This window comes from Scyliorhinus torazame, chromosome 11 (genome assembly GCF_047496885.1).
Source record: "Scyliorhinus torazame isolate Kashiwa2021f chromosome 11, sScyTor2.1, whole genome shotgun sequence".
Lineage (NCBI taxonomy): Eukaryota > Metazoa > Chordata > Chondrichthyes > Carcharhiniformes > Scyliorhinidae > Scyliorhinus > Scyliorhinus torazame.
The window spans coordinates 239,030,578-239,046,558 of record NC_092717.1 but is presented as its reverse complement, the minus strand read 5'-3'; the positions used below and the strand labels follow the sequence as shown (position 1 = coordinate 239,046,558).

At 48.8% G+C, this 15,981-nt stretch overlaps 1 protein-coding gene across 1 annotated transcript in view; it reads left to right on the top strand.

The window, feature by feature from the left end:
- laptm4b (lysosomal protein transmembrane 4 beta) overlaps window positions 1–15,981 on the top strand; it is a 93,430-nt gene that overhangs the window by 52,907 nt on the left and 24,542 nt on the right. The window contains exon 6 of the mRNA XM_072468471.1: window positions 14,160–14,252. Within this exon, the coding sequence (XP_072324572.1) occupies window positions 14,160–14,252 (93 nt within the window). The remainder of the gene's footprint in view (window positions 1–14,159; window positions 14,253–15,981) is intronic.

The following is a 15,981-nucleotide window of genomic DNA, read 5'->3' as shown; positions in this document are numbered from 1 at the left end:
CAGAGTAGATGAAAAATATGCCTATTAGCAAAAATAGAAAAAGGTTAGCTATCCAGTGAATATATTCAACCATGAGATAGTATTATTGACTGTGCATAGGGATCCATTTTAATGAGACTTAGCTACAAATTAAGTTGTTTTAACCTTGTTTCAATCATGGGTGACTCCATGTCCGGGATTTTAGCTTCAGAAACATAATGCAGTATTGGGAAAGTTCAAGAAAGAACAACCATGGTTCCAATGCAAGAGATAGAGAGACAGATTCTTGTGCTGAATTTGCTTTCCATACAGAAAAGAAGATTGAGATGGCTTTGAGATTTAGATTTGCAGAGTTTGGTCAAATTAATTTAGATACAAGTGAAAAATGAAATGAAAATCGCTTATTGTCACAAGTAGGCTTCAAATGAAGTTACTGTGAAAAGCCCCTAGTCGCCACATTCCGGCACCTGTTCGGGGAGGCTGGTACAGGAATTGAACCGTGCTGCTGGCCTGCCTTGGTCTGCTTTCAAAGCCAGCGATTTAGCCCAGTGTGCTAAACCAGCCCCTGCTGGGAATGGCTTAAATGAGACTCTTTTAAAAATTAATTTTTATGAGATGTGGGCTTCGCTGGCTATGCCTGCATTTGTTGTAACTCCTATTTGTCCCTTGAGAAGGTGGTGGTGATTAGCTGCCTTCTTGAACCGCTGCAGTCCATGTGGTGTAGACACACCCACTGTGCTGTTAGGGAGACAATTCCAGGCTTTTGACCCAGCGACAGTGAAGAAATGGCCGATATATTTCCAATTCAGGGTGGTGAGTGACTTGGAGGGTGTTGTACCCTCAATAACGACGCTTAGAGAATAAAATGGTAAAGAAGGCTTTAATAAGCTAAGAACTAGCCTGGTGCCGAGACGGGTGCTAACTGGGTGCCGCCCGCAAGGCGGCCCCTTATATACGGCTCCCAGGTGGGCGGAGGCGGAGTTCCCCAGGGTTCCAAGCCCGGTCTTAAAGGGGACATCACCTTACATGACGACAAGGGTACAGTAGTACAGTAACTGTTCATCACATTCACCCCCTGTTTTAAAAAAGGTCCGGCGGGGGTGAAGTGCCATCATAAGTCCATTCGTCTCGGTGGCCTGATCGTCCTTATCGACCTCCTCAGCTCGGGCGGTGGTGCGGCGGATACGGACGTCTTAGTTGAGGGTACGTCCGGGAGCACGGTGGTCGGAGCCTTGGCCCGGGTCGGGGTAGGGGATCGGGGCGCAGGGGGAATAGGTGGGGGCCAGGGGTAGCGGTGCTGGCGCCGGCGGGGTGTGTAGAGGGGGGGCGCTAGGGGGCGCGCGGGGTAGGTGCCCACCAACAGGGATTGGGGCGGGAGGGGGTGTGTTGTAGTGGGTGCCGGGTCCTGCAGGGGAGCTACGAGGGAAGGGGCATCTGTAGTGGGGGAACCAGCAGGTGCCAGATCCCGGAGGGAAACCGTATCTTGCCTGCCATCGGGGTACTCGACGTACACGTAACTGGGTTTTGCGTGTAGTAATCGGACCATCTCAACCAGGGGGTCCGTTTTATGGCTCCTCGTGTGCCTCCGGAGAAGAACAGGTCCTGGAGCCGTCAGCCAAGGTGGAAGCGAGACCCCGGAGGTAGACGTCCTGGGAAAGATAAACAATCAGCTGTGAGGGGTCTCATTCGTGGCCGTGCAGAGGAGCGACCTAATGGAGTGTAGGCCATCGGGCAGGACCTCCTGCCAGCGGGCAGCTGGGAGACTTCTCGACCGTAGGGCCAGAAGGACAGCCTTCTACACTGTCACATTCTCCCTCTCCACTTGCCCGTTTCCCCGCGGGTTATAACTGGTCGTTCTGCTCGAGGCAATGCCTTTGCTGAGCAGATACTGACGCAGTTCATCGCTCATGAATGATGTACCCCAGTCGCTGTGGATATAAAGCGGGGAAACCGAACAGGGTGAAGATGCTGTGCAGTGCCTTTATCACGGTGGCAGAGGTCATGTCGGGGCAGGGAATGGCGAATGGGAAGCGGGAGAACTCATCGATCATGGTGAGGAAATAGGCATTGCGGTTGGTGGACGGGAGGGGCCCCTTGAAGTCCACGCTCAGTCGCTCAAAGGGCCCCGAGGCCTTCACGAGCCGAACCTTGTCTGGCCGGTAGAAGTGCGGTTTGCACTCCGCACTGATCTGGCAAGCCCTGGTCATGGCCTTGACCTCCTTGGTTGAGTAAGGTAGGTTGTGGGACTTCATAAAGTGGACGAGCCGGGTAAACCCCGGGTGGCAGAGGTCATTGTGGATGGCTTGCAGGCGTTCCTCTTGCGCGTTGGCGCACGTGCCGCGGGACAGGGCATCTGAGGGCTCATTGAGCTCCCCTGGACAATACTTGATATCGTACATGTAGGTGGAGAGTTCGATCCTCCACCTCAAAACTTTATCGTATTTTATTTTGCCCCGTTGCGTGTTATCGAACATATAGGTGACCGACCGTTGGTCGATGACGAGGGTGAACCTCCTACTGGCTAGATAGTGCCTCCAGTGCCGTACAGCCTCCACAATGGCTTGTGCCTCCTTCTCGACTGCAGAGTGTCGAATCTCGGAGGCGGTGAGGGTCCGGGAGAAGAACGCTACTGGTCTGCCTGCCTGGTTGAGGGTAGCAGCCAGGGCGATGTCTGACGCATCGCTCTCTACCTGGAAGGGGATAGTTTTGTCTACCGCGCATAGCGGCCTTGGTGATATCGGCCTTGATGCGGTTGAAGGCCAATCGAGCCTCAGCCAAGGGGGGAAATATGGTGGTCTTTATGAGTGGGCGGGCTTTGTCCGCATATTTGGGGACCCACTGGGCGTAATAGGAGAAGAGCCCCAAGCACTGTTTGAGGGCCTTGAGGTTGCGGGGAAGGGGGAGTTCCTTTAGGGGGCGCATGCGGTCGGGGTCGGGACCTAGGACCCCGTTTTCCACGACATAGTCGAGGAGGGCTAGCACGGTTGTGTGGAAAACGCATTTTTTCTCGTTATAGGTCAGGTTAAGGGCTCGGGCGGTCTGGAGGAACTTTGAGGTTAGGGTCTGCGTAAAAAACTTGCTTCGTACATCTACTCTAAACCTGGCCCCTCTCACCTTAAACCTATGCCCCCTAGTAATTGACCCCTCTACCCTGGGGAAAAGCCTCTGACTATCCAATCTGTCTATGCCCCTCATAATTTTGTATACCTCTATCAGGTCGCCCCTCAACCTCCTTCGTTCCAGTGAGAACAAACCGAGTTTATTCAATCGCTCCTCATAGCTTATGCCCTCCATACCAGGCAACATTCTGGTAAATCTCTTCTGCACCCTCTCTAAAGCCTCCACATCCTTCTGGTAGTGTGGCGACCAGAATTGAACACTATACTCCAAGTGTGGCCTAACTAAGGTTCGAGACAGCTGCAACATGACTTGCCAATTCTTATACTCAATGCCCCGGCCAATGAAGGCAAGCATGCCGTATGCCTTCTTGACTACCTTCTCCACCTGTGTTGCCCCTTTCAATGACCTGTGGACCTGTACTCCTAGATCTCTTTGACTTTCAATACTCTTGAGGGTTCTACCATTCACAGTATATTCCCCACCTGCATTAGCCCTTCCAAAATGCATTACCTCACATTTGTCCGGATTAAACTTCATCTGCCATCTCTCCGCCCAAGTCTCCAGACAATCTAAATCCTACTGTATCCTCAGACAGTTCTCATCGCTATCCGCAATTCCACCAACCTTTGTGTCGTCTGCAAACTTACTAATCAGACCAGTTACATTTTCCTCCAAATCATTTATATATACTACAAAGAGCAAAGGTCCCAGCACTGATCCCTGTGGAACACCACTGGTCACAGCCCTCCAATTAGAAAAGCATCCCTCCATTGCTACCCTCTGCCTTCTATGGCCTAGCCAGTTCTGTATCCACCTTGCCAGTTCACCCCTGATCCCGTGTGACTTCACCTTTTGTACTAGTCTACCATGAGGGACCTTGTCAAAGGCCTTACTGAAGTCCATATAGACAACATCTACTGCCCTACCTGCATCAATCATCTTAGTGACCTCCTCGAAAAACTCTATCAAGTTAGTGAGACACGACCTCCCCTTCACAAAACCGTGCTGCCTCTCACTAATACGTCCATTTGCTTCCAAATGGGAGTAGATCCTGTCTCGAAGAGTTCTCTCCAGTAATTTCCCTACCACTGAAGTAAGGCTCACCGGCCTGTAGTTCCCGGGATTATCCTTGCTACCCTTCTTAAACAGAGGAACAACATTGGCTATTCTCCAGTCCTCCGGGACATCCCCTGAAGACAGCGAGGATCCAAAGATTTCTGTCAAGGCCTCAGCAATTTCCTCTCCAGCCTCCTTCAGTATTCTGGGGTAGATCCCATCAGGCCCTGGGGACTTATCTACCTTAATATTTTTTAAGACACCCAACACCTCGTCTTTTTGGATCACAATGTGACCCAGGCTATCTACACCCCCTTCTCCAGACTCAACATCTACCAATTCCTTCTCTTTGGTGAATACTGATGCAAAGTATTCATTTAGTACCTCGCCCATTTCCTCTGGCTCCACACATAGATTCCCTTGCCTATCCTTCAGTGGGCCAACCCTTTCCCTGGCTACCCTCTTGCTTTTTATGTACGGGTAAAAAGCCTTGGGATTTTCCTTAACCCTATTTGCTAATGACTTTTCATGACCCCTTCTAGCCCTCCTGACTCCTTGCTTAAGTTCCTTCCTACTTTCCTTATATGCCACACAGGCTTCGTCTGTTCCCAGCCTTCTAGCCCTGACAAATGCCTCCTTTTTCTTTTTGACGAGGCCTACAATATCACTCGTCATCCAAGGTTCCCGAAAATTGCCGTATTTATCTTTCTTCCTCACAGGAACATGCCTGTCGTGTATTCCTTTCAACTGACACTTGAAAGCCTCCCACATGTCAGATGTTGATTTGCCCTCAAACATCCGCCCCCAATCTATGTTCTTCAGTTCCCGCCTAATATTGTTATAATTAGCCTTCCCCCAATTTAGCACATTCATCCTCGGACCACTCTTATCCTTGTCCACCAGTACTTTAAAACTTACTGAATTGTGGTCACTGTTACCGAAATGCTCCCCTACTGAAACATCTACCACCTGGCCGGGCTCATTCCCCAATACCAGGTCCAGTACCGCCCCTTCCCTAGTTGGACTGTTTACATATTGTTTTAAGAAGCCCTCCTGGATGCTCCTTACAAACTCTGCCCCGTCTAAGCCCCTGGCACTAAGTGAGTCCCAGTCAATATTGGGGAAGTTGAAGTCTCCCATCACCACAACCCTGTTGTTTTTACTCTTTTCCAAAATCTGTCTACCTATCTGCTCCTCTATCTCCCGCTGGCTGTTGGGAGGCCTGTAGTATACCCCTGATAGTATATTCCTGATCTCTACCCATATAGCCTCACTGCCCTCTGAGGTGTCCTCTCGCAGTATAGCTGTGATATTCTCCCGAACAAGTAGCGCAACTCCGCCTCCCCTTTTACATCCCCCTCTATCCCGCCTGAAACATCTAAATCCTGGAACGTTTAGCTGCCAATCCTGCCCTTCCCTCAACCAGGTCTCTGTAATGGCAACAACATCATAGTTCCAAGTAGTAATCCAAGCTCTAAGTTCATCAAGTTCATATGGGTTTCCCCTGTCACATCCTGATGGTCACAGTCCCTGGAAAGCGCGGTGAGTTTTTCAACTAATTCGTCTAGCGATTCACCCGAACCCTGCCGGCAGGTAGAGAGCAGATGCCTGGCGTGCACCTCGTTGATGGGTTTGACGAACTGGACCGCCTCTTCATAAGTAGTCGCCTTTTCGAGCGTGGCGGAGATTCTGTGACTCACCCAGGCGTGGAGTAAGCGCAGCTTGAGTGGCCCCAGGATGGGAATCTCTGAGGAGTCCAGATAGGCCTCGAAACATCGGAGCCAGCATTTAAAAATGTCTTTTGCCTCCAGTGGCCATGCTTACAAATTGAGCTTCTCTAGCTTTAGGCCTGCGTCCATCCTGATGTAGTTTCGTTTATTAAATTGTTGTACCCTCAATAACGATGCTTAGAGAGTAAAACGGTAAAGAAAGCTTTAATAAGCTAAGAACCAGCCTGGTGCCGAGACGGGTGCTAACTGGGTGCCACCCACAAGACGGCCCCTTAGATACAGCTCCCAGGTGGGAGGAGCCGGAGGCAGAGTCCCCCAGGGTTCCAAGCCCGGTCTTAAAGGGGACATCACCTTACATGATGACAAGGGTACAGTAGTACAGTAACCGTTCATCACAGAGGGGGGCCTCCTGCTGGTGGGGTTCCCAGGTATCTGTTGCCCTTGCCCCTCCAGATGGTAGTGGTCGTGGGTTTGGAAGATGCTGCCTAAGGAGCCTTGGTGAGTTACTGCAGTGCATCTTATAGATGGTACACATGGCTGCCACTGTGTGCCAGTGGTGGGGGGAGTGAATGTTTGTGGAAGGGGTGCCAATCAAGAGGGTTGCTTTGTCCTGGATTGGGTCGAGCTTCTTGAGTGTTGTTGGAGCTGCGCTTGTCCAGGCAAGTGGAGGATATTCCATTACACTCCTAAATTGAGGAAGGAGTAGTGCTCCAAAAGCTAGTGTTTGAAACAACCTGTTGGACTTTAACCTGGTGTTGTAAGACTTCTTACTGTGCTCACCCCAGTCCAACGCCGGCATCTCCACATCATCACTCCTAACTTGTGCCTTGTAGATGGTGGACAGGATTTAGGGAGTGAGAAGGTGAGTTATTCGCCACAGGATTCTTAACCTCTGACCTGCTCTTGTAGCCACAGTATTTATATAGCTAGTCCAGTTCAGTTTCTGGTTAATGCCAACTTCACAGGATGTTTATCGTGGGGATTCAGGGATGGTGATGCTATTGAATGTCAAGGGGTGATGGTTTGATTCTCTCTGATTGGACATGGTCATTGTCTGGCACTTGTGTGGCGCAAATGTAACTTGCCACTTGTCAGCCCAAGCCTGGATGTTGTCCAGGTCTTGCTTCATTTGGAGATGGACTCCTTCAGTATCTGAGGATTATCATAGATTATCATAGAATTTACAGTGCAGAAGGAGGCCATTCAGCCCATTGAGTCTGCACCGGCTCTTGGAGAGAGCACCCTACACCAGGTCAACACCTCCACCCTATCCCCATAACCCAGTAACCACACCCAACACTAAGGGCAATTTTGGACACTAAGGGCAATTTATCATGGCCAATCCACCAAACCTGCACATCTTTGGACTGTGGGAGGAAACCGGAGCACCCGGAGGAAACCCACGCACACACGGGGAGAATGTGCAGACTCCGCACAGACAGTGACCCAAGCCGGGAATCGAACCTGGGACCCTGAGCTGTGAAGCAATTGTGCTATCCACAATGCTACCGTGCTGCCCCTAGTAGCGAATGGTGCTGAACATTGTGCAGTCATCCGCAAACATCCCCACTTCTGACCTTTCGTTGGAAAGAAGGTCATTGATGAATCATCTGAAGATGGTTGGGCCCAGGCCACTAGCCTGAGCACAAAACTAAAAGACATGAGTACAAGGTTAACAATTAAACCAAAACCTCATTGAGACATATATGATTCTCAGGGGGATTGACAAGGTCGATGCTGAGAGGATGTTGCCCCTTGTGGGAGAGTCTAGGACCAGAGGGCGCAATCTCAGAGTTAGGGGTCACTCATTTAAGACCGAGATGAGGAAGAATTTCTTCTCTCAGAGGGGAGTGAATCTGTGGAATTATTTACCGCAGGGAGCTGTAGAGGCTGGGTCGTTAAGTATGTTCAACGCTGAGAGAGACAGCATTTTAATCAGTGAGGGGATCGAGGTTTATGGGGATAAGGTGGGAAAGTGGAGTTAAGGATTATCAGATCAGATCAGCCATTGAATGATGGGGCAGATGCGATTAAAGTAACTACTGACACCACTCAACACCTTTCATAAAAGATCAACAAATGTCTGGTTAGGACAGGGACTAGGTTGTGTAAAAAACATGCAGATAGGGATAATAATCTTTATTGTCACAAGTCGGCTTACATTAACACTGCAATGAAGCTGCTGTGAAAATCCCCTAGTCGCCACACTCCGGCGCCTGTTCAGGGTACACCGAGGGAGAATTCAGAATGTCCAATCCACCCAACAAGCACGTCTTTCAGGACTATGGGAGGAAACCGGAGCACCCGGAGGAAACCCACACAGACACGGGGAGGATGTGCAAACTCCGCACAGACTGTGACCTAAGCCGGGAATCGAACCTGGGACCCTGGAGCTGTGCAGCAACAGTGCTTTACCCATTGTGCTACCGTGCCGCCCTGAGAATGTTGTGTGTTATTTTTTTGGTTGATGTATTTTGCAACAGGATTAAGGGTAGGTAATTGCGATGCAAAGATTGTCAGGAATTTTGGATTTTTATTAGATTTGATTTTAAGATAGTGGCGCAGTGGATAGCACTGGGACTGCGGCGCTGGGGACCCGGGTTTGAATCCTGGCCCTGGGTCACTGTCCGTGTGGAGTTTGCACAATCTCCCCGTGTCTGCGTGGGTTTCACCCCCACAACCCAAAAGATGTGCAGGTCAGGTGGGTTGGCCACGCTAAATTGCCCCTTAATTGGAAAAAAAAGAATTGGCTACTCTAAATTTATTTTTTTTTAAAGAAAAGAAAAAAAAAGATTTGTTTTTCAGAGGAATTTTGTAGACATTCTCATCAGGATATGAAATGTGTTGGGTAGGCTCCATCACCGCCTCAGAATATGGGGGGTGGGGGGGGGGGGGGGGGGGGCGGTCACTCATTTAGCGCTGAAAGGAGACTATTTTCACTCACTGTTGAGAATCTTTGGAATTCTCCATCCCAGTGAGCTGTGGGCTCTCAGTTATTGAGTATATTCAAGACAAATGTTGTTAGACTTTTGGATACTTAAGGAATTAAGGGATGTGGGGATGCTACAGGAAGATGGAGTTAATGATCTTGCTGTATGGCAGAGCAGGCTTGAGGAAGGATAAAACTGGACCCAATCTTCACACACCTCTCCAAGCACCTATTTACAGAGATCCGTAAAATCCCTACAGTGAAAAATGAAATGAAATGAAAATCGCTTATTGTCACAAGTAGGCTTCAAATGAAGTTACTGTGAAAAGCCCCTAGTCGCCACATTCCGGCGCCTGTTCGGGGAGGCTGTTACGGGAAGAGTGGAGAAGAGTCTGCACCGACCCTCTCAAAGAGCACCCACCCAGGCCCAATCCCCTGACCCATCCCCATAACCCCATCATTCTTGGGACACTAAGGGGAAATTTTAGCACGGCCGATCCACCTAACCTGCTCTGTGGGAGGGAACCGGAACACCCGGAGGAAACCCACGCAGACACAGGGAGAATCTGTAAACTCCACACAGACAGTCACCCGGAATTGAACCCGGGTCCCTGGCGCTGTAAGGCAGCAGTGCTAACCACTGTGCTACCATGCCACCCCCTGCTGAGATCTGCATTAAAAAGACACACCTCAATTTCAGTCTGTTCCTCCTAAAAGGGATACAGGTGAATCCCCAGTTAATGTCAAAAAACCTGCATGCAATTAAATACAATGAATATAAAATTACCACCAAATGGCCTACTGCAGCTTATCTCTTATGTCACTGGATATTCTCCCATTCAAATAAAACTAAACAATTTTAGAGACATATCATTCATAAGCATAATACCCCTGTACCCTCGAAACACAAATTCCGATTTGAGTGCATTCGAGGAGAGGGGAAAAGTAGATAATGGAACGAGTATGTTTTCATTTCTCAGATTATTCAGGGAAATCGCGTAGAAAGGCTACTGTAATTTTCAAAGGTCAAAATAACACATTTCTGTGTATTTTGAATGGTCGCCTCTTCATGCTTTCCATAATGAGCTGTTTTATTCTTCCTACCTGGCCTGGCAGTAGATTTGTTTTAGGAATTGGAAATTTCTACATAAATATACTTGCAGCGGCCAAAGAAAATTAATAATCAATGGATTAAACTGATGTTAAAGGATCTGGAATAAGCACACTTCATGGCATAATATTAGTGCTGGCTGGAATTATGTATTTTCTTGTCCTGGTGAATGGCTTCAAGCCCTTCTACAGTCTCGTGTCGGGGATTGGAGATTGATGCTGTCTGCCAGACTAAGATGGGTTCATCAAATTTGAATCTACATCGGCCGGGTTCTCCAGCTGTTGGGATTCTTTCTTTTCCCAGCGGCAGTGCACCCCCGTACGTGGCTTTCCCAAAGGCGTGGGGGTGCCTCATTGGGAAATCCCATTGGCGACAGGGGCAGTAGATAACCCCACCGCCAGCAAACCGCACATCACCGAGAAACAGGCGGCTGGGGGACCGGAGAATCCATAAGACCATCAGACATAGGAGCAGAATTAGGCCACTCGGCCCATCGGGTCTGCTCCGCCATTCAATCATGGCTTATATTTTTCTCATCTCCATTCTCCTGCTTTCTCCCCATAATCCCTGATCACCTTATTAAATACGAACCTATCTATCTCTGTCTTAAAGACACTCCGTGATTTGGCCTCCACAGCCTTTTGCGGCAAAGAGTTCCACAGATTCACCACCCTCTGGCAGAAGAAATTCCTCCTCATCTCTGTTTTAAAGGATCGTCCCTTTAGTCTGGGATGGTGTCCTCTGGTTCTAGTTTTTCCTACAAGTGGAAACATCCTCTCCACATCCACTCTATCCAGGCCTCGCAGTATCCTGCAAGTTTCAATAAGATCCCCCCCGTCATCCTTCTAAACTCCACGAGTACGGACCCAGAGTCCTCAACCGTTCTTCATACGACAAGCTCTTAATCCAGGGATCATTCTTGTGAACCTCCTCTGGACCCTTTCCAAGGCCAGCACATACTTCCTTAGATACGGGGCCTAAAACTGCTCACAATACTCCAAATGGGGTCTGACCAGAGCCTTATACAGCCTCAAAAGTACATCCCTGCTCATTAAACAGCAGCAGAGATTGACCTACCCATGTTGGGATTGTAAAAATACACGGAAGAAAACTTCTGGACCAAGATGAAAACAGAGTTTGTGGTTTTATTATGAAGCAACCAAGGTGAGTAAATGGGAGGGGGTAACAGGGAGCAATCTCAATAGGAGATCTTTCATAGAATCTCTACGGTGCAGAAGGAGGTCATTCGGTCCATCGAGTCTGCACCGACCCTCTGAAAGAGCACCCTACCTAGACCCAATCTCCCGCAACCCAGTAGCCCCACCTAGCGATTGGACATTAAGCGGCAATTTATCATGTCCGATCCACCTAACCTGCACATCTTTGGGCTGTGGGAAGAAACCGGAGCACCCGGAGGAAACCCACGCAGACATGGGGAGAAAGAGCAAACTCCACACAGACAGTCACCCGAGGCCAGAATTGAACATGGGTCCCTGGCGCTGTGAGGCAGCAGTGCTAACCACTGGGCCACTGTGCCGCCAGATGCTCTTTGAACAGCTCACACCCACCATCTGAACATTGGGTTTTACTATGGGGAGGCAGCCGTAGTTCAGTGTGCAACACTCTCCCGCCTGGGCGGGGTGGTTATGGGATCAAGATGCAATCCATAGCACAAAATCTAGTAAGGTACCACTGCAGTACTGAGGGAGTGCCACTTCGTCCAAAGTATGGTCATTTAAAAAAATATTTTTTATGCTTCTCCTTTTTCCCATTTTCTCCCAAATTTACACCCAACAATAAACGATAATCAGTAATGAATGTGTCAATCCCCATATCAATATCAACGATCCCATCCTCCCACCCAACCCCCAGACATTGGCCCACGTGTTAACATAAGCAAATGACAAAAAGGAATCAGGAATCACCCATAGTCACCATTAACACATACAGTCCCCCTCCCCACAACCCTCCCAGCCCCCAACCCCCCCTAATGTTCGATGTGATCCAATTCTCGAAACTGCATAATGAATAACACCCATGAATTGTAGAACCCCTCCATCCTTCCCCTCAGTTCAAATTTGACCTTTTTGAAGCGTCAAGAATTCCAGCAGGTCCCCCCGCCACGCCAGGGCACAGGGTGGAGAGGTTGATCTCCACCCTAACAGGATCCGCCTTCGGGCGACCAACGAGGCGAAGGCTACGACATCTGCCTCCGCGCCCGTTTCCAACCCCGGCTGGTCCGACACCCCGAACATGGCCTCCCGAGGGCCCCGGGTCCAGTTTCACGTGCACCACTTTAGAGATTACCCTAAACACCTCTCCTTCCAGTAATCCTCCAGCTTTGGACAGGACCAAAACATATGAAGGTGGTTTGCGGGGCCTTCCCCGCAACGTTAACACACTTCTTCTCCCCGCTCAAAGAGCCGGCTCATCCTCGCCCTTGTAAGGTGCGCTCTATACACCACCTTCAGCTCTATCAGCCCCAACCTCACACACGGGGTGGAGGCGTTCACCCTCCGAAGTGTGTTCGTTTTATTGAAATGTTAAACTAAGACCATGTCTGCCTCGATACCATCATGGCACTAATTTAAAGAATAGGACGTTGTTTTGAAATGTAATCGGCCTAACTAACACATCTGGCTTCCTGTGATCATGTGACTATGCGCTGAGGCTGCCTCAGGAAGCAGACACCTTCAGATCAGTTCAATAAAGCCTCTCACTGAGAACACACTGAAGAAGTACAGCTGTCCTGATACAAGAAACATAGGGGTGCTCCTTATTTCTGAATTGGTCTACGTTTTATGATGCACACCATCTGGAAAAGGCACTTATTCTGCCGATACAATGTATCTTCCGAAGAACCTGGCATTAAAAGTTTAGTGATGACCCTGAAGCCCTTGTCGATTGTTGGGAATCTGGTTTACTAATGTCCTGTAGGGAAGGAAATCTGCCGTCCTTACCCGGTCTGGCCTACATGTGACTTCAGACCCACAATAATGTGGTCGACTCTCAAATGGCCTAGAAAGCCCCTCCATTGAAGGGCGATAAGGGAGGGTGGTAAATTCTCAGCCAGTGACGCGCACATTCCATGCGTGAATTTTTAAAATCCTTTATTAATAAGTAGTTGGGATATTATCTTTGTACATATTTCATTGCTCCATGTGCAATACCTCGATATCTATTTTGCAATCGATGAGCAGAACACTGCACATCACTGCTAAGTGTCGCCTAATCAAGATTCGATGCATAATGTCTCCACACTCAAATGCTATCCCTATATGATCTGGGATTGTAGTGATTGTGGGCTTGTACTCCAGGGAAATGTGGGTTTAATTCCCCCATGGCAGCAGTGAAATCTATATGTGAAATATGTAAATAGAGAGCCTACATCATCAGTGATGTAAGATCACATGACAACAGAGTATGCCGAGAGACAGTTCTATGTAGAGCCTCCTGCTAAGCGTTGTACTACAGTACAATGAAAGTAAGGTTTAGCAACAACCTGGCCTCCAAAAACCTCTATCAATCCTGACCCAGGACACCCACAATGATGCTAACAGATGAAGTAGGGTTCAGACGATCTGATGCTTAGTTGGATAGCGCCAGATTTAAAATAAACATTGGGCTAGTTTTTTTTTAAGCAAGGGTAGAGGCCGGGAAAGAAATAGAGGGAAAGTCTGTGATAGGATGGAAGGCAGGAGAGAGTAAATTAGAAGAAGGATGAAGATGCATGGCAGAAGGTGACGGTCCTGCGGCAAGTAGAGAAACCAAAGGTAGGCCTCGAGGAGGTGTGAATGAGTGGGGTGGGGAGGCAGGGAAGCAGAGGCAATCTGAAAAAGCGGAGTGGGTACCACTGCCTGGCAATGTGGCAGAGGAAGACATCCCGCCAGCTGTGTACCAATAGAGAAACCCCAATCTAAGCACCTCCTCCACTCCCAGTGGTTCTGGGGTAGACGTCCTCTCTTACCAGAAGTTGTTGTCAGAGAAAGCTAAAGCCTGCGGCCCTGGCAGTGACACTCGACGCTCACAAAACCGAGCAGACTTTCTCCTCCGTGCTAACAAACATAAATAAGTAACAATTTCAGAAACCGAGCCTAAAATGTTGAAGATATTTTGATACACGGTTATGGCTGGTATTATTCCAATGGGGTTGTCAAAGTTGTGTAACATAACATGTGGACAATCTATCTGTATCGAAATAGAAATTAAAAGGTTAACCTTCTGTATTTTCTAGGCATACCTAATTGGCTGCGTGTGGAACTGCTACAGGTACATCAATGGTAGACACTTGACAGATGTTCTAGTCTACATGACCAATGACACTGCGGTGAGCATTAATATTCAGGTTTACGTTTCATTTCATTTTGCGATATGTTTTCCTCCGGGGGAAAGTTAGTTTGATTGCCTCCTCCCTTAGCTTAGAAAGTGAAGTGAATTGCAGATTTCCTACCAGGGGGCAAAACGTTGTTTGAAATTCAGACAATCCGCTCGATTACATTTCTTGGGGCGGATTTGCAATGAATTCCGGGTCCCAACCCCACGCCTCAACTGTGCCGCCCCTGTGAGGCACTTTTGAACTGTAAATGCCCGAATTGGGCAGGAGCCGAATTCGTAGCTCAGAATGTCTCTGGAATGCAGGGTTTGCCAGCCTGCTGCCAGTGGTAATGGTGGATGGCAGCCACAATGGGAGCAGCCACTGCCTTGCCAAAGAGAGTAGGCAGCACCTCAAAGGGCAGCAGCATAAACCCTTGGAGCAATGTCTACACAGCCAGGCCACAGGTAATGCGGTGATGATGGCGCAGTGGTAATGTCACTAGACTAGTTTCCCCGATGCCTGGGCTAATGCTCTGGGGACACGGGTTCAAATCCCACCATGGCAGCTGAAGGAATTTAAATTCTATTGATGATTCTGGAGTATAAAAGCTAACCTCAGTAATGGTAACCATGGAACTAGCATTAATTGTTGTAACAACCCATCTGGTTCATTAATGTGCTGTATGGGAGGAAATCTGCCACATGGAGCCTACATGTATGTGACTCCAGACCCACAGCAATGTGGTTGATTCTTAAATGCCCCCTGAAATGGCTGAAGCCATTCAGTTCAAGGAAAATTAGGGAGGAGCAACCAATGCTGGTATTCCAGTGATGCTCACATCCCATAAGGGAACAAAAGGAGAATGATAATGTACTCAATCAGGCGTGAGATTCCCCCACAGCTCCATAATTCCCATATCAGAAAAAAATGTTTCCTTTGCTCCATAAAACCATAGAATCTCCACAGTGCAGAAAGAGGCCATTTGGCCCATCGAGTCTGCATCATTCCCCCACCCTATCTCTACAGCCCCACCTAACTTGCACATCCGTGGACAAAAAGGGGCAATTTATCATGGCCAATCCACCTAACCTGCACATGTTTGGACTGTGGGAGGAAACCGGAGCACCCGGAGGAAACCCACGCACACACGGGGAGAACGTGCAAACTCCGCACAGTCACCGAAGGCCGGAATTGAACTCGAGTCCCTGGTGCTGTGAGGCAGCAGTGCTAACCACTGTGCCAACGTGCTCCACTTTGAGCACAACAGCTATGCACCATGTAGTTATGTTTGGATTTGGAATCCTCGGGCCCATTTACAAAGTTCCTCATGGAATTAAGACAAGCAAGTTCCCCATTCCTTCCCCTCTGTCAGCACTTTGAAAATTGTAGACTGTGTCAAAGGCATCGGGCTCCAGCCCCTTGTTCCACCAATGACATTCATTAATTCTACAATTAGAACTATTATCAGCTACATTTATGGCAAGTATCTCCTTTCTCCCTGGAGGACAAACTTGTCCCTTGACTCGGCTTGGCCATATTCCTCGAGGAATGGGATAGGAACAGGAGTTGCCCATTCAACCCCTCGAGCCTGTTGGGCCGTTCAGCAAGATCATGGTTGAAACTACTTCCTCAATTCCCCATTCCCGCCCTTTCCCTATAAAAACATGAAGGCATAGAATGATGTCAATCTAAGTCACATGACCTCCTACCTCAAACTGCCCTGCCCCCACACCCCGCCATT